This window comes from Mus caroli, chromosome 3 (assembly GCF_900094665.2).
Source record: "Mus caroli chromosome 3, CAROLI_EIJ_v1.1, whole genome shotgun sequence".
Lineage (NCBI taxonomy): Eukaryota > Metazoa > Chordata > Mammalia > Rodentia > Muridae > Mus > Mus caroli.
The window spans coordinates 25,990,091-26,015,455 of NC_034572.1; the positions used below are offsets into that span (position 1 = coordinate 25,990,091).

Below are 25,365 nucleotides of genomic sequence, written 5' to 3' on the forward strand. Positions count from 1 at the left end.
ACTTTGTAGACCAGGCTGGCCTCGAACTCAGAAATCCGCCTGCCTCTGCCTCCCGAGTGCTGGGATTAAAGGCATGCGCCACCACGCCCGGCTCTTCCGGTTGTTTTCAAGCTACTTAGTGAGATCTTCTTTAACTTATAAAAATCCTCATTTTAAAATGTTTGAACACTGTTACTCTTACTCAAGTAGCAGATCCCTTTGTATGAGACAACTGCTTGCCGTGACTGTGTACCCACCTGGTGCTATTAACTGGTGGATGCTTGATGTCCGAGTGACGGCCGTGCTCCGGGATTCCAGACCTGGGCTTCCTCCCTTCCTGCTCTCTGGAGAAGGGTCTCGTTGGCTGATTTTAGAACTGGTCACTGTTGTTTTATTATGGCAAATTGTCAAGGACTGGGTTTGACCAGCGCTTTTTGGTGAGCCATTCTGTGAGCTAGATAAGACACCCAGCTTCTGGCTGCGTAAGGTTAAATTCTGAACCTAAGAACCACATAACAAAAAGTAAAGATAAAAACAGATGGCTTTAGCTGATTTGGGAAGAACGATCTTAAGATCTTAACATCAATTAACATTATGCCTCGTACACAAGGAGGGCCAAGCTCCTGAGACAACTCACTGATCCCATCTAAGTGAGCATATCTTAAATGTTACAGGTTTTAAAGGCCGTAAGGGCAGGTACAGGCCAGTGTGAATGAAGAGCAAGAGGATAGGAAGAACAAGAGGAGCTAAATGAAAACCAAAGACTGAGGGGGAAGGGCTGACAGCAATGAACTGTAAACTAGCCGTGTTGGGGTAGTGCTGCAAGACACCTGATTCATCCAATCCACAACTCCATCGTGATACTTATGAGAAGCATTTTCAGAAAACTGAAATTTAAATAATGTTGCTGACCATTCTTTGCCTTTGAGAACTGGCTCTTTTGAGCTGACACAGGATCCACAGCTGTGAAATGGGTCTGTGTGGTATCCTGCCTATGCTGGGGCCATTCTAACCATTGTAAACAGATGGGATTATCCCATTTCATCCTACTTGAGCTTATACCTTTCTCAACAGCAAAGCAGAAAATGCCTCTCCAAAAGCTGCATGGCCTCTCGCCTCTGTGACACATGCACCAAATGCAGTTAGTGCTAGCAGTGGTCCTCAGAGGGTCACAGGAGGTTCCAACATGTCAAGACTAAAGATGCTGCCAAGTCCTATCTTCTGCACTCTCAGGGTCCTGACTCCACATCCACCTCAGCTGGTACTCAAGGGTACACTCTCTGTCCAAATGCCAAGCAGTGTCAATAGAGGACAAATAAATGCTCATGCCAGGTAATCGTCAACAATTCTGTAGCTACCGTTAATTTGTGGAAATGAAGTCCCTCCCCATTCAAGCCCACAAAGAGGCACATGGATTAAAGGCTTGGTGCCACACTCGTCTGCTCGGAGGCAGCTGCTGTGGGAACTGATGGAGGAGGACCCTGCCTTCATCACTGCTTACTCAGCAAAAGGACTTAAGGTTTGAATAGACTACTGGAGGCAGATCTGTAGGAGAGGAGATCTGGGGCCTTGGTCCCTTCCTGCCACCTTCTTTGCCTGTCTGCCAAAAAGTAAGCAAGTTGGTCTGTCATACACTCCCTACCATGATAGTCTTTGGCCCACACACCCCCTGCCATGATGCTCTGCCTCTATGACCCAGAAAAGAACAGCAAGGGCCCACCATGAACTGGAACCACAGGACAAAAGAAATGTCCCTCCTTTTATATTATTTCTCCTAGGTTAGTAGTCATAGCAACAAAAAATGACTAACACCATCAGAAAAACTTTCTAAATGAGATCATATGGAGCTTCTCAGATTTTCCCAACATACTTTCCATTGTGTGCCAATGTATATTAATAACCATTAGTATTAAAGTTTCACACAAGTAAACTGTACTGTACTCCTTGGGTTGCCATCCAAAAGCTCGTGATATCGGCCCAGACCACACTGACCCCACTTTCTCCTCGCTGGTCTACAGTTCTTACGTTCCTGCTGAACTGTTCTCACCAGGCCCTAACACATCATGTACATCCTTCATTTGTTCTGGCCCCGCTCACCTAAATGTCATTCTTTCTCAAGCCCTTAGTCCTGATCCAATAATGCCCTCCCCTCTCTCAGAAGAGCTTCCTGAACTCCTTTGTGAGAAATTTCCCTCCCCCAGCCCAGGGCGTTCCCACAATGTCTAGCTGGCGTGTGCATTACCAGCGTGCGCATCTGGGACTGGTGAGATGAGCTAACAGGCTCTCATCCTCAGCACTGACATTTCCCTCGTCTGTCACTCAGAACCACAAACACGGACGCTTCCTAAGTCTGGGATATTCTCTTACATTTGATTTTGAAATGTACATCCTATAGCTATTTGAAAGGTTATTCTGTTCCCTGTAAGGCTCTTATGCTAACACTAAAACGTGTTCATCTTTACTAACAAACGCCATCAGTGTCTGGGTGGAGGTACATTAAAATGTCTCTGGGAGAACAGGGATGTAGCTGGGTAGGAGAACCTTTGCCCAGTATGTCCGGTATTACAAAAGGAAAAATCAACTGTCAGGGATAGTGGCCCAAGACTATAATCCTAGCATGCAGGAGGCAGAAGCAGAAGGATCACAGACAAGTTCAAGGCCACCCTAAGATACATCATTAATTCCAGCACAATCTTGGTCACACAGCAAGACCTTGACTCCAAAAGTACAGAAATAAACAAATAAGCAGAACAATAAACTCTCCTGAGGAGGGCAACATAATAGAGAATATAGAGAATATCAGCTTTTCTATGAATGATCCATGCAGTGGACCATATAATAGTGACAACCAAGAATAACCTGGAAATCTTGAATGAGTGAGTCAGAATGAAGTGTGTGATCAGCAGAGACTTGACACCTACACACACACACACACACACACACACACACACACACACACACACACACACGTCATTTCTCTAACTCTCTTGCTGTTTCTGGAAGGCAATGCCCTGTCTCCACAGCTAAGTAAGATATGGTCAATGTGAGCTTTTAGACTGTAACTAACAGCTGCCATCATCACTCATGTACCAACTTGATTAAATAAATTACAATACAGGAACTAGAGCACCAAAGGTAGTATTGATTTACTGTTGGAAAGACTCATATTGAGATGCCCTTGACATCATCACTTTTGAGGAAAAAAATATCCATGCTAAGAGCCTGGCTTTAATTTTCATTACCCCTGAACCAAGCCTATGATATTATGAAAATCTTCTGACATTGTGCATAATGTATTTTTCCTAACTTCACTCTAATGTTTTATGGTACATAATGAATATATCACTGCCAAAATAGTCTCAAAATCCTTTAACTTGAACCAAACACTGTCACAGTATCCTGTGTTCTCTGCCCAAGAGATGGGAAGTCAGTGTCGTGCTAGTCACAGTAGATCTTTAGCTTCCAGCTGTTTAATGCAAAGAGATCACTTCTCCTCACATCAGCATTCCCCACAGTGCCCCTTCATAAGGACGATTTCTTACTCTTCTACACAGAAGCCTTAGTGCCAGTCATCATGGTGCACGCCTTTAATCCCAACCCTCCAGAGCAAACCCAAGTGGAGCTCTGGGAATCTGAGGCCACCTGATCTATGTATGTATTTTTCTCCGTCAGCTAGAAGTACACAATGAGACTAGACCATATGTGTGTGTATACATACATACATACATACATACATAGTGTGCACACGCATGTGTGTGTGTGTGTGTGTGTATTTCACTGAGGAAAAATTAACTGATATCTACTAACTACTGTAGTTTTTTTTAAAGATTATTTATTTTTATTATATATAAGTACACTGTAGCTGTCTTCAGACACTCCAGAAGAGGAGGGAGTCAAATCTCATTACGGATGGTTGTGAGCCACCATGTGGTTGCTGGGATTTGAACTTCGGACCTTCGGTAGAGCAGTCGGGTGCTCTTACCCACTGAGCCATCTCACCAGACCCGACTACTGTAGTTTTAATTAAATTATTAAACTACAAATCTTTTTAAGTAGCGGAAAAGGTTCAAAAGCAGCAGCACTGAACCTGAAGTTATACCTTCGCTGGGTCAGTAGCACCAGCCACTGCCAGCTTCACTCACTGCCACTTCAAAAGCGTAGTATTCACAGAAAAATGCCCAATCACCACTCCTCCAGTTCTCCTGAAAGCCTCAACTACATCAGACCCTCACAGAGCCACACAAACAGCTTACATCCAAGTGCAGCAGAGGCCACTTTCATAAGCTATATGAGCTGGATCAAAGATTTGTAAGAACGTTTTCATCATGAAAAATAGGTAAGCAAGGTGTGCTCCAGAGCACAGTAAACAGTCATAATATCCTAAGATACTGGGTCAGTGTGTAAACTATAAATCATTTAAATAGCTATGTTCCTCTCTTCATTTCTAGCTTCTTGAAAACTAAGAACCAAATGTGTGGTTTGTCTGCACACAATGTCAAATGTAAACACTAATCAGTAGATATGATACCTCGATATGTGGCAGGCACTGTGCTAAGTAGTTTCTGACTGCCTCATTGGCCGTTTAACAACCGAGGTATCACTTCCAGTGTAAGTAAAGAAGTTGGAGCTTAGCACCCACTGACTGCTACCTAACAGGAGTGAGTTAGGAAAACTCTGGTATATCTGGCCACACTCTTTACAACTAATACATAAAAATTAGTCTTTATTATTAAATATGTGAATACACAAAGAGGTTCTCAAAAAAAAAAAAGTCAAAGAATGCTGTTACTACCTCATTTCTTACATCTTGCCAGAAAGTGAAACATGAAATGAGACACAGCGCAGCAGGGACAGCGACTCATGCCTGAGATCCCAGCACTGGGACAGACACTGAGACAAGAACACTGCCTTGAGTTCAAGGCCTGCAGCCCACACCAAGTACAAGGCCAGCCAAGGCTACACAGCAAAACCCTGTCAAAAGAAAAAACTGAAAACACACCCCAAACGAACAAAAGATATTATAAATATGTAATTAAATAAAAGGCCAAAAATGATACAATATGAGAGTCTGCCATGAAGTCTAAAAATAGCATCACATAAAGTAATATCTGCTTAATTGTTTAGCTGAAAGTTTTCTGAACGTAAATAATTTTATGTGAAGTTTATTGAGGTATCACTTACAATGGATGTAACCGTTCCATGAGTTTTGACAGCAGATATATACCATATAGCCACCATTCCCACCAATACACAAAACATCCCGCTCAACCTTTCCTCTCTGCCTCAGGGACCATTAATCGAATGTTTGCACTATGGAAAATTGTCTCTATTCTGGAATTTTAGAAATGCAGAATCCCAGGTGCACTTCTTGTATAACCATGCTGTTACGGGTTTATCTGTGACTTGCTCCCCACCTGTGAACATGGTCCCACTGTATAAATACACCACCATCTGCTTACACATTTGGCACTTAGAGACTATTTAGCTGTCATAATCTACTGTAGCTCATCAGTCATTTCAGCCACCCAGGTGAGTATTAATAACGCTCATTATGGTTCTGTTACATATCTATAATGATCTATGATGTTGAACATTTTTTTCATGTGCTCACTTTTTGTTTGAAGTTGCTGTTGTTGATGATGAGACAGAGTCTTACTTTTTGGTTCTGATTGTTAAGAAATTCACTATATAGACCAGGTTGGCCTCAAACTCAAAGAGATCTATTTGCCTCCTAAGTGCTGGAATTAAAACCATATGCCATGCCTGGCCTATATATTGTCTTGTTTTAAACTATCTCCTCAAATCTTTTGCCCAAACTAACCTCATAATCAATTATTAAGCTATAGGCATTTCTTTTAACATATTCTAGGTACAATCTCTGGTCAGATACATTTTTTTAAAGATTTATTTATTTTATGTATGTGAGTACACTGTGGCTGTCTTCAGACACACCTGAAGAGGGCATCTGATTCCATTATAGGTGATTGTGAGCCACCATGTGGTTGCTGGGATTTGAACTCAGGACCTCTGGAAGAGCAGTCAGTGCTCTTAACCACTGAGCCACCTCTCCAGCCCCCTGGTCAGATACATTTATTGTGAATAGTTTTTTTCAGCCTGTAATCTGCGTACTCATTTTCATGATGATTCTTTAAAGAATAATTTATAGTTTTAATAAAGTCCAATTTATCACTATTTTTGTTTTGTAGGTAATGTTCTTTGTACGCCCCAAGAAAGCCCTGACTGGACTTGCAGAGCCGCCGCCCTGTTCTCTCCCAGGGAGTTAAGTTTTTACTTCTATCTTTAGGCTTATATTCTGCTTTCATTTAATTTTTGTGAATAAGATAGACGTTACCATTCATTGTTTTCCATAGTATCAAGTAAAGTAATATTCTACTTAAGTTTTTAACTTAAATTTTGCCTGATTTAATACATTTTTAACTTAAAACTACCATCCACTTCAACTTATATATTATATAACTGCTTGCAAAGAAGTCTACAAAAAATAATATAATTCCCATAAAAAAGGAATCTGGTATATAATAAAACTAAAAATACAATGTCATTAACAAAACTCTCATCAACCTTAGTGAACACCTAGAAAGCTAAATCTCTGTTCAATTATATTGTCAGTTCTACAAACGACCATGTTCTCCAAGTTCTCAGTGGTGCATGAATTTCACCTGAAAGGCATGGCCATGCACTCTGCAGTGGAGGCTGAACCGAGAGCGCAGTGCCAGTCTCTCCGAAGAGAGAGACACAGCCCTCAGGGGCATACTGTGAAGCCAGACAGTCTCACCTGAGCAGCTGCAGACTGACAGGAAGGTGACGGTGACGACGAGACAACAGGGATGTCAGACTGTACAGCAGCCACAGTGGTAGCAGGTGTGAAAATCAGCTGTACAGACAGAAAACCAAAAGTAACAGCCTGAGACTAAAGAACACGTCCCACACACAATGTGCAGCAAGCAGGCAAGACACTGAACCCTGTGACAGAGAGACAATGCCAGTTAGGACCACCTCCTAAACAAAAGGCTTCACATGACAAAGAAAAGGTTGTAATCACAGAGCTCAAAGAAGCTATCAACAGCTTTAAAATACCTCACAATTCTGAGAGTAGGAAAAAAAAAATCTACTCAAAGACAAAAATGGATTTTGGTGATATGAAATCCTCAAACCAAATTTGTTTCAAATAAAAGCTACTATCTCAGGTTCCTAAGATGGAAAGTGAAAATAAAAATTTATTAGAATATAGGTTAATTTTTGGTAAGAAAGAGGAAAAGAAACACCAATAGGTCTCTTTGGTCCACACAGATAACAATGCCACATACCATACTACAATTTCTCCACTACAAGGAACCTAGCTGTAGAACAAAGTACGGTTGCTCCTGATTTTAAAACTGTCTGTAAAAGGCTGTTTATTCTAAACGTAAATGTCAGAATGTTAAAACAGAGCAACAAAATGTCTTCACACAAAATGACAAAAAAAGAAAAACATAATCTGTACATCCTCGCCTTGTTTCAGACCTTTATTATAATACAAGTATCATTAATTTCTAAGACAATACAATCTACTCAACCGAACCGAATTTAGTCAGTAACAGTAGGCTTCAGTGCTTAGATACACTATTCTAAAGTCATTCCAGGAATTACCATCCTACTGCTACATAAACTAAAATCAACTAGGGGTATTTCCTCATTTTGAATTTTTAGTAGTAGGTATTAATGTACAGTACTGGGTTTCAGTGTGTATGTGCACATATAGAATGATCATATTCACCGTCCCTGTCCCCTAACCGCCCCTCCCCGCTCCTGAGCCCCTCCTTCCTCTAGACCTTTTACACTTTCTTTACTCACTTACTCAGTCTACATAAATTCACCCACAAATTTTCTTCTTTTCAGTGCATGCAGTCTCAAATCACTCTCCTCCAAAAGGAATATATTCCATTAGACTGAGTCATATGAACTGCCCATTTTAAAGGTCCAAATCATCACACACACACACACACAAATCAAATGGTTCAACCAAATTTTAAACCATATCATTAAAGACGACTTCAAGGGAGAAAAGTAACCACAAGAAAGGTGATGTGTGCCCCACAATTCGTGAACAGAATAAGAGCTGTGCCCATCATCACTTCCCACCAAATCACCACTGGGAACTGCCCAGCCAACTCTAAATGAAGACCTGGGGTCAGATTCTATACTCAGCTCATTGGTCAGAAACCTGCATATTAAGGAGGTTGAAGATGCTGAATGTCGACAGGACGCTTGCCTAGTATGCATGAAGGCCTGGATTCAACCTCTAACTTACTGCAAAATTAACTAATACATATATATGATTTATATAAAGACACATATACTAAAACATTTGTCTAACTTTGTCTACATTCCTTAAAACAAGTTCAACAATTAATTCAGGAAATCAGTAGGAACCTATTTATAGAATAATCAATCAACATTTCTATATTAATAAAAAATTTGAATTACACATAAGAAGACAACATTATAAAACTTGAGACAATTATAACCAAAGCTATGAATTATCTGAAGTGTCAAACTCCAATCCAGCTTCAAGAAGGTCCAAGGACAAATCCTTATAGTTAAAAACTAAGGTTTTAGTATTTCCAACTATTTCCACAAATTTTCAATGTCAGCAGAATAAAATTATTTTATATATTACTGTAAGTACTAAAACTATAAAATTATTAAAAGCTCTTCAATTGTTGAGATGGCAAGAACGTTTTTAAAATCAATTACTAAGTATTAAAAAATAATTTTACCAAAAAGGCCTACTACTTCAAGGTGGAATTTTATACACATTTATAAATGCACAAAGGCTAAGTATATACACATACTTGTTAACTCCTGTTCAAGTATTAAAAATGCCTCACTTTATCCAGTTTAGACACACTTGAACTCTCCAGCAGTTAGACACTGGAAAGCTGGTATTTTGTATCTTACCATTTGAGCTCGGAGATACATCTGGGCTTGGCTGGCCGTTAAGGTGGGAGAGGTACTCCCGAGCAGCATAGTCTGCTGGGTGATACTGCCGCTGGTGGAACTGGACGTCTGGGAGCGGTTCATCAGCTGAGCAGGTGCGGGAGAAGCGGACAGGATCTAGAGATGACAACGTAACAGGTCAGACGCTTCCAGTTTTGTGTCTGTGGTCCTCAACCTCACCAAGCTGAAGCAGGGAGTCAGCAGCAGAAGCCTCAAAGAGCGGCTCTGATCCTTGCAGAACCCTCTACTGTGGGCAACTATTTGCATACAAGCAAAACCCAACACAGACTGCTTAGTAACTGGGACAACTTTTTAACATATTCACATTTCAGTAAGACTTCAAGCATCTTAAAATGTCATTACTACTGCCTCCCTGAAATCTGGGCTAATGTTCAATTATTTTAGTATGCTACAGAGTAAATAACTTTAAAATTCTAATTTTAGTACACTATTTTCTCACACTCGCATTTTAAGGAGCTTCTGAAGTGAGTAAAAACTAAAAAACAAATAATCCATTCCTGTATAAAAAGCATACAGGTTAACATAAAATTAGTGCAGTGTGTTCACAAAACATAAGAAAATAGAATTGCTACCTGTCAAACAGATGGAAAAATATTGGCGACAAAATTAATGCATAAATACTTTAAAGTTTAAAGTCACTGCTTAAGAACTAATTAGAAAGCTGTGGTGACTCATAACACAGTACTGAAAAGTGGAGAGACGAGGGCCCTGGGCTAAATGCCAGCTCTGCGCCGTGGAACAGGTTCTAGGTCAGCCTAGGGTACACGAGATCTGGTCTAAAAAAAAAATAGGAAAAAAATAGCATATGGCTGAGAGGGTGGTACAAGCCTGTACTCCCAAGCACAAGAAAGGCTGAGGCAGGAGGAGTATTAGTTGATGGTGAGTCTGAGCTAGGCTACACTTCAAGTTGTTGGATAGCCTAAGTTTATTACATATTATGTAATAAGATCCTAGCTCAAAAAAGTAAAGACTAGTGTGTAGCCTAATAAATCCCTGGAAAACACATTAGAAACTGGTAACCTGCTTGGATCTGTAAAGGGGAAATGGAATGCGGAGGCCAAGAAGCAGAGAAGAGAGATACATACACCCTTTTTCATCATTCCAATTCATAACCATGGTCATCTATCATTCATTCTTAATAATTTCAAACAGAGAATATAACCCAACCTCACCTTAAATCCTTTTTGTGGAACAAAGCAGAAAATAAAATTAAGAATCATTAGCCTTCTGATTCAGGAAGTGAGCACACATCCATGTGCTCAAAGACACTCTCCACTGCCTCCTCAATGTGAAGATGAAAGTGGCGTTAACAAAACCAGGGGGCAGGAGGGAACTGCCCAGGTATCAGTACAAAATGCAAACCCAGGCAGTAAGCCACAGCTGCACCGAGGCCCCACAGAAGGGCCACATCTGGCTGGCCAGGCTGTAAAGCTGGCACTGAGGTCCCTGTTTTTGAGTGAAGATCCTGAAAAAGGCTAATCAACTTGCACCAAAACTTGAAAGGAAACAGATTTGTACAGCACACTGAGGATACAGACAAGTACACAGTCATAGGACATTATAGCAACTGCTCTGTTTGGTGGCATCCTTTCTGATGACTTACTTACCCAATACTGGGTACCAAATACTGACAGCACAACAGCATTAAAACGTTCTGAAACATGGGCTGGAGAGATGGTTCTGTCAGTAAAGTGCTCATCACACAGGAGGAGGAGCTGAGCTTGGCCCAGGGCCAACATAAAGGTGGGGCACAGTGACACACATCCACAACCTTAACCCTGGGACAGCAGACGTGAGGATCCATGGGCTTGCTGGATGGCCACTCCCAAGCAGGCAAAGGGCTCTAGGTTCACTTAGTAACCCTGTCTCAAAACCTAAACTGCAGTATGAGCACAGCAGATACCCTACGTAGATGTCAGTCTTCAGGATACACACAAAGGTACTGGAACTCATTTTCCTCATGAGAGTGAAAGATAACACAGAATCCAACACAATAATGGATGCCTGAAACGGAGCTGTTCCAGAATGAGCTCTGTTCTAAAAACTAACATCCCATATAAAACTAATGTATCTATTACAATCTCCTCAAATTCTTTCCTGTTCACTACCATACCAGTTATGGAGGAAGTCAATTACTATTTGATTGTATTCTATTAAAATATTTGCTGCTCGGTGGTAGTGGCACACACCTTTAATCCCAGCACTCCAGAGGCAGAGGCAGGTGGATTTCTGAGTTCAAGGCCAGCCTGGTCTACAAAGTGAGTGCCAGGACAGCCAGGACTATACAGAGAAACCCTGTCTCAAAAAAAACAAACAAACAAAAAAAGATCTTTGCTATGTGTGGGTGTACTTCTGCAAAGGAATACACTGTCCATGAAGGAAGGAAGGGTCTGTAACCCGAGTACACCTTCAGGGCAACCAGCATGATTCTTAACAATAAAAAACTGTCTCCCTTCCCATAACCACCATCCCAAAACTTCACTATTAGCTCAGGTTCAATCCCTATTCTATTGCCCAACTTTGGGCAATGTGGCTATATCCTAAAAGGATTCTGTTTACAGATGATCTAGCAACAGATCTTTGGGGTGTTGTTTGCTTGTTTGTTTGTTTGTTTGTTTGTTTTTAAGTATATTGCAGGCCATTGTGGGGCAAGCCTTTAATTCCAGCATTTGGGAGACTGAGGCAGGTCAGCATGATCTGCAGACCTAGATTTATGACAGCCAGGGCTACACAAAGAAATCCTGTCTCAAAGAAAAAAACAAAAACAAAACAAAAACCCACCCTTTATTAAAATTATCTGTTTCATATTCTAGCTGATGTTCATTCTTACTGCCACTCATCCTGCAACATAAGTCACACATACTTGTATTATACATGTAAACTAGCTAAGAAACCCTCAAAGAGTCATAAGTTAACATTTAGTCACTAGTATACAAACTGTTTAACAAACCCGCTCTTCAAATACAATGTTACTGAATAATTCAAAAACTGATTTGTTTGGCCAACTTTCAGATGCAAAGCCTTTTCTGTCTTAGTCTGCCACAACGGAAAACCACAACCGGACAACTTGAGCAACTCAGTGGTAGAGCTTCATCCAGCCTGTGTGAGGGCCTGCATCAATTCCCAGCACCACAAATTTTAAAAACAGACATTTGTTTTTAAGTTGAGAGGAGTAAGGGAGTCCAGCCCAAGTCTCCAGTGTGGGGTCTCTTCTGGTAACCACCTTCTCCTATATCCTCCCATGATGGAGAGACCTCCGAGAACGTTTCCTCTTTAACAGGCATCTGTCCTCTCATAGGAGGGCTCCACTCTTAGGACCTCATTTAACTTTAAATCAGTTCACTACAAAGTCTATTTCTAGTTAGGTTTTCAACATATCAATTTTGGGGAGACACAATTCAGACCACATCATCCTTTACTGAATCCTCTCTTTTTCATCTAAATGCAGGTGTATCTAGATGAAGAAAAAGCTACAAGTCTAAATAGAAAATCAGAAAAGCTTGGAGTACAGGCAACCTACTGGCTTGCTTGCCCTAAGTTACATCATCGGCCACTTACAGAATTTAACATGAAAACCCACATGCCCGCAATCAAGGTTTCAGAATACATCTTTAGGGCAGTGATATTACTGGGGATGCTCATAACTTAAATTCTTTTTTAAAAAGTTTTTAATTATATGTGTGTGCATGTGCACATGTGTATGTGTGTTTGGAGGAAGGGGGATTACAGGTGAGCTCAGTGCCTACAGAAGCCAAAAGAAGGCATCGGATCCCCATGCCAGGAGAATCTGACCAACACAAGACCCCCATGCTCAAGAGTACCCAACCAACAGAACAACTCAGTCATACTTCTGTGGACTTTTTGCTTCATTTTGCTTTGTTTTGGTAATTTCTTTTTTATATTATTGGTCTTTTGCTTGTTTGATTTTCATTTTTGTGATTTTTTTTTAATTTCTTGTATTGGGGGCATTGTTTGTTTGATTTGGTTTTTTGGGGGGAGGAAGAGAGAAAATAAAGTTAAGAGGCTGGAAAGTAGGGGAAGGTCTATGATGAGTTGTAAAGGGAAAAAACCATGATCAAAGACCTCATCATAAAACCAGACAGGGGCTGGAGAGATGGCTCAGTGGTGAAGAGCACTGACTGCTCTTCTAGAGGTCCTGAGTTCAATTCCCAGCAACCACATGGTGGCTCACAACCATCTGTAATGGGATCTGATGCCCTCTCTTCTGGTGTGTCTGAAGACAGCTACAGTGTACTCATATAAAAAATAAATAAATAATAAATCTTTAAAAATAAAATAAAATAAAATAAAATAAAACCAGACACATGGCCTGGAGAGATGGCTTAGTGGTTAAGAGCACTAACTGAACTTCCACAAGTCCTGAGTTCAATTGCCAGGAACCACATGGTAGCTCATGACCATCTGTAATGGGACTCAATGCCCTCTTCTGGTATGTCTGAAAATAGCAACAGTATACTCACCTATATAAAATAAATAAATCTTTAAAAAACAAAAACAAACAACAACAACAATAAAAATTAAAGCCCAGACACACTGACCCTAATAGAAGAGAAAGTATGGAACAGTCTTGAACACACTGGCTCAGGAAACACTTCCTAAACAGAGCACCAATAGCTCAGGCACTAAGGCACTGGGGCCTCAGAAAACTGAAAAGCTTCCTTTTGTAAGGCAAAGGACACTGTCAACTGGACAAAACAGCAGTCCACAGAGTGGGAAAAGATTTTACCAACTCCACATCCAATAGAGGACTGCTATCTAAAATATATAAAGAACTCAAGAAACTAGAACCTAAAATGGGGTATAGAATTCTCTATAGTATCTCAAATGGCTGAGAAACACTTAAAGAAATGTTTAACATCCTTAGCCACCAGGGAAATGCAAATCAAAACTACTTTGAGATTTCATCTTACATCTGTCAAAATGGCTAAGATCAACAATACAATAACAACAGCTGGTGCTTGTAAGGATGTGGAGCAAGGTAAACACTCCTCTATTGCTGGTAGGAGTGTAAACCTGTAAAACCACTTTGGAAATCAATATGGTGGTTCCTTGAAAATTTGGGAACTGATCTACCTCAAGACACAGCTCCATCCTGCCACAAGGATACTTGCTCAACCATGTTCATTGCAGCTATATTCATAATAACCAGAAACTGGAAACAACCTAGATGTCCCTCAGCTGAAGAATGGATAGAGAAAATGGGTACATTTACACAATGGAGTATTGCTCAACTATTTAAAAAAAAATAATGACATCATGAAACTTGCAGGCAAATGGATGAAACGAGGAAAATAAATCATGCTAAGTGAGGTAATCCAGACCCAGAAAGGAAGCCATGATATGTATTCTCTCTCTCATAAGTGGCTATTAGCTGTTACGTAAACGACATCAGGCATGGCTCTGCTCTAGGCCCTTGGTATATGTTATGACTAGTAGGCTGCTGTTCTTGTGGGACTCCTAACAGTAGGAGCAGGTGTGCCTCTGATTCTTTTGCCTGCTCTTGGACTCTTTTATTCCCTCCTATTGGGCTGCCTTATCCAGCCTGGGTATGAGGACCTTTTCCTTGTCTTATTGTATCCTGTTTTATCTTGTTTAGTTGTCTCTTGGAGGCCTGCTCCTTTCTGAAGGGAAATGGAAGGAGTGTATGTGGGGGAGAGGGAGCTGGAGATGGGACAGAGCTGGGAGGAGTGTAGGGAAGGGAAACTGGTCAGGATGTGTAAGAGAAGAATCTGTTTCCTTTTTATCTTTTAATTTTTTATTTATTTTGTTTGTTTGTTTGTTTGTTTTTCGAGACAGGGTTTCTCTGTGTAGCCCTGGCTGTCCTGGAACTCACTTTGTAGACCAGGCTGTCCTCGAACTCGGAAATCCGCCTGCCTCTGCCTCCCGAGTGCTGGGATTAAGGGCGTGCGCCACCACGCCCGGCTCTTAATTTTTTACTTAATTTTATTTGATGTACATTGGTATGAGGGCATCAGATCCCCTGGAACTGGAATTAGACTTGTTAGCTGCCATGTGGTTGCTGGGAATTGAACCTAGGTCCTCTGGAAGAGCAGCCAGTGCTCTTAACCCCTAAGCTATCTCTCCAGCACCTTTTAATTTTTTAAGACAGGGTTTCTCTGTGTAGCCCTAGCTGTCCTGGAACTCATTCTGTAGACCAGGCTAGCCTCGAACTCAGAAATCCGCCTGCCTCTCCCAAGTGCTGGGATTAAAGGCATGCACCACAACCACCATCAGGGAATGTACTTGTTCAAAAGAATCTATTTTCAATTGTGTGTGTGTGTGAGAGAGAGAGAGAGAGAGAGAGAGAGAGAGAGAGAGAGAGAGAGATTGATTGTTGTTTTTAAGTCATTCAAAGACATGAAACACTTTTCAGTACTTCAACCTTTCAAGAAATTCTGAAACTAAAAAAGAATTGAGAATCACAAGACATTAAACATACTCAATGGAAAAGATGTATAAGAATACAAAAAGGCTTTAATAACATTCAGATTCTCAAGAGCTGGAAAGACAACTCAATGGCTGGATGGACTGCTCGTGCAGAAAACTAGAGCCAATTCCCAACACCTACAGTGCACAGCTTATAGCCACCTGCAGCTTTAATCCGAGAGGGATCCGATGCCTCCGGCCTCCTTAGATTTGCATATGCGGGCTGGAGAGATGGCTCAGTGGTGAAAGTCACTGACTGCTTTTCCAGAGGAATGGGGCTCAAATCCCAGCATCCACATTGGCAGCTCACAACTGTCTGTAACTCTAAGATCTGACATTCTCACAGACACACATGCAGGCAAAACGCCAATGCACATAAAATACAGATAAATTTTTTAAAAAGATTTAAAAGACCTGCATAGCACAAACAAATACATAATAAAAATAAGCCTTTTATTTAAAAACCCTCGGATTTTTAAAAGTGTAATTACTCCCATTTCCGGGCACTCATTAACTGAACAGCAGCTTTATGAACAACAAGTTGACTTTTGGAAAACAACAATTAAAATGTTTAAATCCAGGAGAAGTGTTAGTATACTTACAGATGTCTGGGACATACTTGATTGTTGTGTAACACTGCCTGTGGGGGATGTAGATGGTCTTCCACTGGACAAACTTGCCTAAAATAACAGAACTATTGTAATATGTCTGTAAAAACATTAAGTTCAAACTTCCTTGAGCAATCAGAACCTTGACAGAGACAGCTTATTGACAAACACCCTTATCTCCCTTCTGTTTTCAGTGCTTGACAGCCAGCAGAAAACATGCACAGGGGGTTGGGGGTGGGGTGGATCAAAAACAAAAGCCACTTTTTTGAGCCACAATAATATAAAAGTACAGTAAAAATTCTAAAGTCTATGTATAAAACAAATCATTTTATAGACAACATGGCTTGATCCTGGCCTTTTTTTTTAAAGGAAAAACAAAGCTGAAAGGTTTAAAACAAAGCCTTCCCCTCCCCTGTGTCTACATTTCTATATGTATTTGCCTTCTGTTATTGCATGCATGTGCTTCAGCGAACACATGTGGGTACCAGGGGTCAGACAGTCCATCCGATCTGCTGGCACACTTAGCAGCAGGAGCCTTTACCCTCTGCGCCAGATCACTGACCCCACTCTTCATTAGCTGCACTCTCATAATGCAGGTATATTGGTAAACTGTCACATGTTATCTGAGCTCACTGAGCACCTAGTACTAGAAGTGCGATCGCCCCCCGACCCCCCAAATCTCAGCTCCAAGCATGTTTATTCTCTCAAGTGTCTACAGAGACCCCTTGCCTGGGAATGCGCTAGATACCACTAGCTGTGACACATTGGAATAAAGCAGAATTGTCCAAGTATAAAAACATCATGTCCTGGAAAACAGCTAGAAGATAAGGCCATTCCCACCTGATATTATTATTGTCTAGCCCATGAAATACAGGTGCCTGCCCTGGGGCTGGAAAGATGGCTCAGTGGTTAAGTTGGATTCCCAGCATCCACGGCAAGTGGCTCACAACTGCTTGTAACTCCAGCTCCAGGAGATCCAATGTTCTCTTCTGGCCTCCACTGGCACTAGCACCCAGGTGTGCATACAAACACACATACGGACACATAAATAAATAATAAAATCTTAAAGTAATTGAATAATAAAATAAAAGGGAAAAAAAGCTCAAAGTTCAGCCTCTCCGGGGAGAGTACAAATGGAGCTCAACCATGCAGGAAAGCTCACTTGAAATCTCTAGATAACTGCCCACTGTTTGTCTTTGGCTGGAGGCTATAAGCATCAATTTGATGATTTTACCTCTCGACACTGCCAGGCACTCTATGACTTGGAAGCGTCACCCAAAGGGATACTCTGCTTCAACTGGGCATGCCCACTGGAAACAACAGCAAGCTGCCTTAGCAGGCTTCCTCAGCAGGCTCCTGTTGGGCATTCGCAAGCCCCTGGTTTGCTGGTAGGTATCACTTTCCTGCTGTCATTTGTGCTGGTACTTGGAAGCCGTGCCTGGGGGATCCAGGATAGCCTCTAGGAACTCCAACTCTGGGTCTTGGGCTGCTGTCTGTTTTGACCATCTGATTTGATAAGCTTTTTTCTTTCTATTATTCTTTTACTTACATTTGCTATGTACTTAATAAACTCATTCATTCAAAACAAAAAATATGCTGGATGGTGTTGGCATATGCCTTTAAATCAAGAGGCAGAGGTAGGTGGATCTCTGAGTTCAAGGCCAGTCTGCTCTACAGAATGAGTTCCAGGACAGCCAGGAGATGCCTCAGAGATGAGGAAATCTTAATTTACACCATATGATACTATGTAGCCTTGCTCCTTAATTTAAAACTGTCGGTTGAATAAAGATGCCTACAGCTGGGCAGAAGAGCGGTAGCAAGGTTTCAGTTCCTAGGGTTGGGGTCGGAGGCAGGACCAGGAGAGGAGGGAGAAGGGAAGAGAGAAGGCCCCATGGAGGAGGTGAATCATGAAAACACAGCGAAGAGGGCTAGCCAGTTGGAGTAAGAGCGCCCAGGTCAGAACGTGGCAAGCCATAGCTCAGGGTTCTTGGCAGGGAAGTAAACCCTCGCACAGGGTAGATGCCTGTGCAGCTCTAGTTCTGATTAAAGCTTATCCGAAGTGTAAAGGTTTTGTGGCTTTCATGGGAACTGGATGATCTAAGGCAGGGCAGAAACCCCCAATTGAGATTAATTATTACCACAACAAAATAGCTCTCACTCTCCCTACTCCATCAGGAAAATGAAACTAAGCAGGGGAGATGGCTGTGGGTAAAAACACTTGCTCTGTAAGCCTGGGCACACGGAGTCTGAAACCCTAGCATTCATACAAAAAGCCATGCATAGCTTCACATTAAGCCTAGCACTGAAGGACAAAGGCAGGGAGATCCTGCAAGCGGCAGCCTAGCATGCCAGTGAGCTTCTGGTTCCTGGCAGATCCTGTTTTCAAGGCCCTCAGGAGGGAGCACTGTAGAGAAAGCCCATGAAGAAAGACAACTGGCATCTTGGCCTGGCCTCCACAAGTGCACACATAGGAACACACAGTCACACACTCATGTGTAACCACACACAACACATCAAAACCATTAATAATTTTGTAAAAAAAAAGAAAAAAGAAAAAGAAGCAGCAGGTTGGTGGTAGTGCACATCTTTAATCCTAGCACTCAGGAAGCGGGCAGATCTCCGAGTTTGAGGCCAGCCTGGTCTACAGAGTCAGTTCCAGACAGCCAGGACTGAAACTTGAGCTATTTCAACAGCCAGTAGGTTTCCATTGCCTTAAATCATAAACATAACTGTTACTTAAAATATCTTTAATTCTCTATCGAAGTTGGCATGTTGGTACACACCTCTAATGCCAGAATTTGGAAGTTAGAAGCAGGCAAATCTGCATGAGACTGAGGCCAGCCTGATCTAGACAGTGACTTCTAGTCCAGCTAGAGCTAGTAAGAAGACCCTATCTTTCTTTCTTTTTTTCTTCCTATCTTTCTTAAATACATATACAAACAAACAAACATACAATAGTACACTATTGAAAAGAAGCAAGAGCTGGTATCTATAAACAACAGAAATACTTTTTTCAGGTATTGCAAATTAAGATTATTTTCTGTTCAGATTTAAGATTAATAACTAAATCTCACAAAAAGTTTAAACTGTAGAATATTAACTTTTTTGAAAAAAAAATTTTTTGGACCTAGATTTCTCTGTGTAGCCCTGGCTGTCCTGGAACTCCCTCTGCAGACCAGGCTAGCCTCAAACTCACAGAGATCTGTCTGTCTCTGCTTCCCAAGTGCTGGGATTAAAGACCTGTACCACCACCAGCACTAGGCTGAAAAATATTTTATTTTAAGCAAAAACATTAATTATAAAATTATGTTATTGATAGGACTAATTTCAGATTTTAAAAAGGTACACACACACACACACACACACACACACACACACCCGTGTCCTACCATATGGCACCTCTAAAACTCAGGAGTTGACAGGCGTAGAAGAATGTCTATTTCATCTACCACTCATAATGTTATCTCACTTGATAAGCTTACCTATGGAAGAAAAAACTTACTTTTGGTTTTAAAAATGTAATTCTTATAACCTTAAATATTCAGTGTCGTACCTAAAATTTTAGAGACAAAAGCACACTACATATAGAATATTTACCCAACTTAAATAAAGAGCAACACGCCAACATGTCTATTCGCCTGGAAGTGAACTTGTATATGTCAGCCTAGGAACCCATCTCCTTGGGGACAACAAGCTCTCGGAGAACACCTGCCTGCAGAATCCAGTAATCCCCATCTAACAGACACTGCCCGCCGGCCTCACCTGGACAGCCGCAAGGCTCTGGAGTTGTGAGCTGCTTAGGTGCTGCTGCTGCAGAGCAGCCGTGTGCAGCATCAGGTGCTGCTGCTGAGCCGCATACATCTGCTGCAGGTACTGAGCCGCCGAGCTGGGGGGCCGATGCAAGGCCTGCTGAATTACCTGTGGTAGGTAAGGTAAGAGAGCCTCCGTCAAACGCCATCTCAAAATTGTTTTCTCACTCTGGTGCTGAGGCTTTGCACAGCTCTACCATTTTAACTCCGCATCAACCATTAACTTAGTCAAAAACGTTAGTATAAAAAGGAGCTCCTTAACTTTTTACTACTTTAACAGTCAATGTCATTAAGCTTATTATCACAGTTACCTATTGTTGCATACCACTAGGATTTGCTCATTATACAATAATTATACATTATTATATAAATTACACAACATTAATACAAATTAAATTACCCAGATCATTCACTTAAAGTAGAACAGGACAAATATGTGATGAGATCTTAACTTTCATTAGTAGTCAAAACCCTTACCAATTAAAGGGATACGGTAACTCACAACTTGTAGATAAACAAGAATCCAAAAACTTAAGCCTTCCTACACTAGTAGTTAAGAACATGTTATGCTTTCTGTATACAGCTTGGTAATGCCAGGAGGTGCATGATGGATAGTTCTACCATGCACCCGTTACACACGGTAATACAGACAATGCAATGGCCACCAGCCACAGATCAAGCAAGCACAGAAAAACGGCTAGGGTAAAGAAGTGGGTTAAACTGAACTTGAATTTTAAATTTAATATAAATTGCTAGAGGTATACCTAGTGACTAATACATCTCAAGGTGAAGAAATCATTTTGAATAAGATACTATTTAGGAAATAATAAGGCGAGGATATTGGGGATGACTGTTAATGTCTGGTTTGTCCTATCTCCATATGTCTGAAAGTTCTACAATAAGTATTATATTAAACATATAAAACTGAAGAGATATTTCTCTTTGAAAATGACTCAATAATTTTTGAATTTCTAAAAAAAATCTGATTCTTTGTTTTCACAGAGAAATAGCTCTTAACCACTCTTTAAATTTATTTATTTGTGTATTGGTAAACCACGGTATGCATGTGTGAGGCGAGGAAAGAAAGGCAACTTTGAGGAGTGGGTTCCCTCCTTCCGCCATGTGGGCTCGGGAACCCAAACTCAGATTGCCAGGCTGGAAGACAGACATTTATCTGCTGAGCCACCGTGCCAGCAGCTCCTGTGACATTGGTGGACTACTGTAAAAACCCCTAGAGTTGGGGAGTTAGTTAAGGACCTGAGCATGGTTCCAGTACCCATGTGGTAGTTCCGGAGCACTGGATGCCATCTTCTGGCCTCTGCAGGCAAACAGGATACACATGGTACACATACATACATACAGGCAGGCAAAAAAAAAAAAAAGAAAAAAAAAAAAAAAAAAAAAAAAAAAAACACATTATAAATATATTAAATGTATATATAGAATTGGAGAGCAGGCTCAGCTTTTGAGAACACTTGCTCTTCCAGAGGACCAGGATTCAGTTCCCAGCATCTACATAGCTCACAACCATTCATAGTCCAGTTCTAGAGGACTAGACGCCCTCTGCTGCCCTTCATGGATACTGCATCCACTTGGCTCCAAAATGATTTTTAATAGAGTAATTTTTAAGTAAACTAAAAAATCATTAATTATAGTGAGTAATTATTAATAGATGTAGAATTGGAGCCTAAAGAGAGACATCAAGATTTCTAAGAAGACAAGAGAAAAATCCTCCCTCCATCTGTTCAAAACACGTCAAAGTGCCTCAGTTGCCATTGTGACTCTGTAGCAGCACAGAGCGCTAATCTCAGTGTCACAGCAGAGTTATAAACACTCTAATGGAGTAGGAGTGTGATAGCCCATAAGAAGTCAGGACAGCAGACATAAAGTCATGGACCCCTCCCCTCAGAGTTGCATGAGTTCACTGCTGTGAACTCTTCTCACTGATGCCCAGTTGATCCCTCACAGTAAAAGACTAGGGATGAACCCCGAGTGACTCAGAACTGCACTACTCCTCTTTGGTCAGATAAATCCATATATGATCTTCTAATTCCATAACAAAATTCTAAAAACTCCATAACAAGCGAATAACCAACTCAAGGCTTTTCTGTCAGTGAGTAATGTCCTGTGTCAACATGATCTCCTGTTCTTTACCAGATACCTGGCACCGGCATTACAAGCTAAAGGACAAGATAGCATTCTTATTTTGTTTCTCTACTGAACCAGGGTAAAGAAAATCCACATGACTAAAATATAAAGCTTGAAAGTTAAAGAACTACTTAAGTGGTTCAATGAACATAGCTTTGAAAATATTCTAAATGAGAAAACTCAATGACCTGTAATAACTAGAGTTTGAGCTTCTTATGAGACATATCAGTACCTGCAATGTCTCTAATAACATTACATTTGTTACTTTATCCAGCATAAGTGAAAGTGGAAATAAATGGCATAGTCAAATATCATCCTATCTATATGTTCTTCCTGTGCATTCAAGTCTGCATTGCTGCTAAGTCAACAAGGCCTCCAGCAGTTCCTCACAATGACGTCAGAACTAAATTCCAAACCACAGAAGAGTTACATAGATATCACACTGAATATCTACCATGGAGAAACAAATCTAGGGATGAATGAGTGTAGCACAGAGTGAAGACTGCAATAATAAAATAACATTTGGATCCCAGCCCTTAAAAAAAAATGCAGTTGGGGAGGGGCTGGAGACATGGTTCAGTGGTTAAGAGCACTGGCTGCTCTTCCAAAATACCTAGGTTCAGTTCCCAGCACCCACATAGCAGCTCACAACTGTCTGTAATTCCAGTTCCAGGGGAATCTGACAACCTCACAAAACATATATGTAAGCAGAAGGATCAATAAAAATAAATAATTTTAAAAAAAAACTTTAAAAATGCAATTACAAGCCTGAAGGTAGTGGTATACCTTTAGTCTCAGCACTTGAAATTAAAGGCAGAGGCTGGTGGATCTCTGAGGTCAAGGCCAGCCTGGTCTACAGAGAAAAATCTAGGACAACCAGGGCTACACAGAAAAATCCTGTTTTAAAAAAACAAAACAAAATGGAATTATAAGAATTGAGAATCCTAAAACAATGAAGGCAATAAAGAAGCACATAGCAGCAAGAACTCAGAGTAGGTACCGGCAGAACCTGAAGTCAGACAATCTACCAGCAATGTGAGTTTGGAAATATGATTTAGCTTATTTAAAACACTGGTTTTCCTATTTGTAAAATCCCTACTGTATAGAGGTCTGAGAGGATTAAACAAAATAATCTACATAAAGAAAGCACTCATTAAATGCCTGGAACATAAAAATTGTTCAGTGGATCTACTACCATTTATAGAGACCTGTAATGTCTCCCACACAATTCTAAACACTTCTTTTAATTCTCATAGTAACTGATCAAAGTACACAGTGTTATCCACACTTTGCTGTTTCCTGGGACTCAAGGAGATGATTATGTCTTCCGCCCAAGGGCACCCAGATACAAAGAATAATGACGACTGAATTCAAACAAAGAAACATCGTATGTCGACACTCATGTCTTTCTAAAACAATGCCATCTTGTCTCTGCTGGTATAAAGCTCAGCTAAATCAACTTTACTTTCTCAACTAAATGACTATACTAACAATCTTTCAAATGGTTCTCTTCCCTCTCTACTCCAAGAGGCTGTAGAACCTTCCTGCTCACTGTTCTTACACCGTGTGGATGTGAAAGGTTTTCTGTAAATGTGCATGTTGCACTCAGATATAAAGTAAGTCAGAAAAGCAGCTATTCCGACTATCCCACCAGTAATAACTTCCCTCTTATAGCTGCATCTAGAGGCACTCCATTATATTATTCTGACACATAATCTTATAAGCTTCCTGTTGACAAATATAAGCCCTCTGAATAGTATAATTACTAAATAACCTTAGTGGTTTTTCAAAACTTAATGCTTGCTTTCTTTTACTCGACTTTTCGCAGTGCTAGAGATTAAACACAGACTAGCAAACACTCACTGAGCTCCATTCCCAGGCTGAACTTTTACAATCCGACTATCCGAGGATATGAATCAACACAGACAGCTGACGTGGGCACAACAGTATGCCATCTTTGGCCCTAACTGCCCGAGAGTGTGTGTGTGTGTGTGTGTGGCAGAAGTACCTGAACAGCATGTCGGTCTGACCCGCTGTAGACAGAGATCTGTGGCTGCTGCATTCGGGAGGAGGATGTGGTGATGGTGGTGGTGGTGGTGCTGCTGGCTGTTGTTGACACGGACGTTCCAGAGCTCGGCTCACTATCCATAGCTGTGCTGTGGTCCTTAAACCTGGTAGAGAACACAAAATATCAGTACCAGGAAAAACCACTCACTACCTATGAGCTTTGATGAATATTCGCTACAAAGAAATGATCAGTTAAGAGCCTAAATTTCAGGGAGTGGGGTGGGGTTAAAAAAAAAAAAAAGAGCCTAAATTTCTAGGAAGGCCTCAATAAAATAAAGCTAGCACTCAATCAGCAAACAGAAGAGAAATATACTTCCCTTAAATACAGAGTATTTGATAATTACCATTAAACTGAACTCAAATGACTCAGAACAGTACCTGAGGTGAAGCCTATTGAAGTTTATGTTTGCATGATTGAAAAGGGACAGCTTTTGGCCATGTGGAAGTGGACACGGGGTCCTATTCCTACCAAAAAGCTATCTGCAACTGATGCCCACTGGCAATGGGAAAAATCAATTTTTTCCAATGGAGTCTCACTGGATATATCAACCCACTCTTAGAGATAGTTAGCCAACACAAAATGAACTCAACAGTATTTCCAGGATTTTGCTTCATTTTGCTTTGATTTTGACAATTTTTTTCTAGAATTAGTCTTTTATTTATTTGGATTTTTGTTTTTAATGGGGTTTTCATGGGGAGATATTTCTGGGATTCTCCTTTTCTTTTCTTTTCTTTTCTTTTCTTTTCTTTCTTTCTTTCTTTCTTTCTTTTTTTTTTTTTTTTTTTTTTTTTTTTTCCTCTCCAAGACAGAGTTTCTCTGTGCAGCCCTGGCTGTCCTGGAACATGCTCTGTAGACCAGACTGGCCTCAAACTCAGAGATCTGCCTGCCTCTGCCTCCTGAGATTAAAAGTATGGGCCACCATCACCACCACTGAGGTCTTTCTGGAGTTTTGTTTTTGTTTTTATGTTTATTTGTTTAAAAAAGAGAGAAAGGGAACTTAAAATTGGGTAGGTAGGAAAGTGGGGAGAAGCTAGGAGAGATTGTGGGTGGAAAAAAAACACAACCAAAATATGTTGTATGAAAATTTTTTTTCAATAAAAAAAGACAAATTTGAAACCAAAAGATAAAGCAGTGAGAGAATATTAAGAGGGTGGGGCTTAAGCATTATCAGAGTTCTTATTGGGTACATGGGGGAGAGTGGATATGTGTATGTACCTGTATGCCCTGCATATGAGGAATTATGGACAGTTCTGAACCACCATGTGCGTGCAGGGAATTGAATCCA

At 40.8% G+C, this 25,365-nt stretch overlaps 1 protein-coding gene across 6 annotated transcripts in view; it reads right to left on the reverse strand.

Annotated features, from left to right (window-relative positions):
• Phc3 (polyhomeotic homolog 3) overlaps nt 1-25,365 on the reverse strand; it is a 68,955-nt gene that overhangs the window by 41,548 nt on the left and 2,042 nt on the right. For 4 of the 6 annotated variants that reach the window (XR_002377487.2, XM_021157279.2, XM_029474909.1 and 1 more), the window contains exons 2-7: nt 24,021-24,183; nt 19,818-19,973; nt 16,050-16,127; nt 8,941-9,096; nt 6,776-6,874; nt 237-480 (exon numbers count right to left, since the gene is read on the reverse strand). Coding sequence is in view for 5 of the 6 variants with exons in the window: in XM_021157279.2 (XP_021012938.1) it covers nt 237-480; nt 6,776-6,874; nt 8,941-9,096; nt 16,050-16,127; nt 19,818-19,973; nt 24,021-24,183 (896 nt within the window). In the remaining variant the exon portion in view is untranslated. The remainder of the gene's footprint in view (nt 1-236; nt 481-6,775; nt 6,875-8,940; nt 9,097-16,049; nt 16,128-19,817; nt 19,974-24,020; nt 24,184-25,365) is intronic. The other 2 variants (XM_021157280.2, XM_029474910.1) reach the window with 1 other exon arrangement.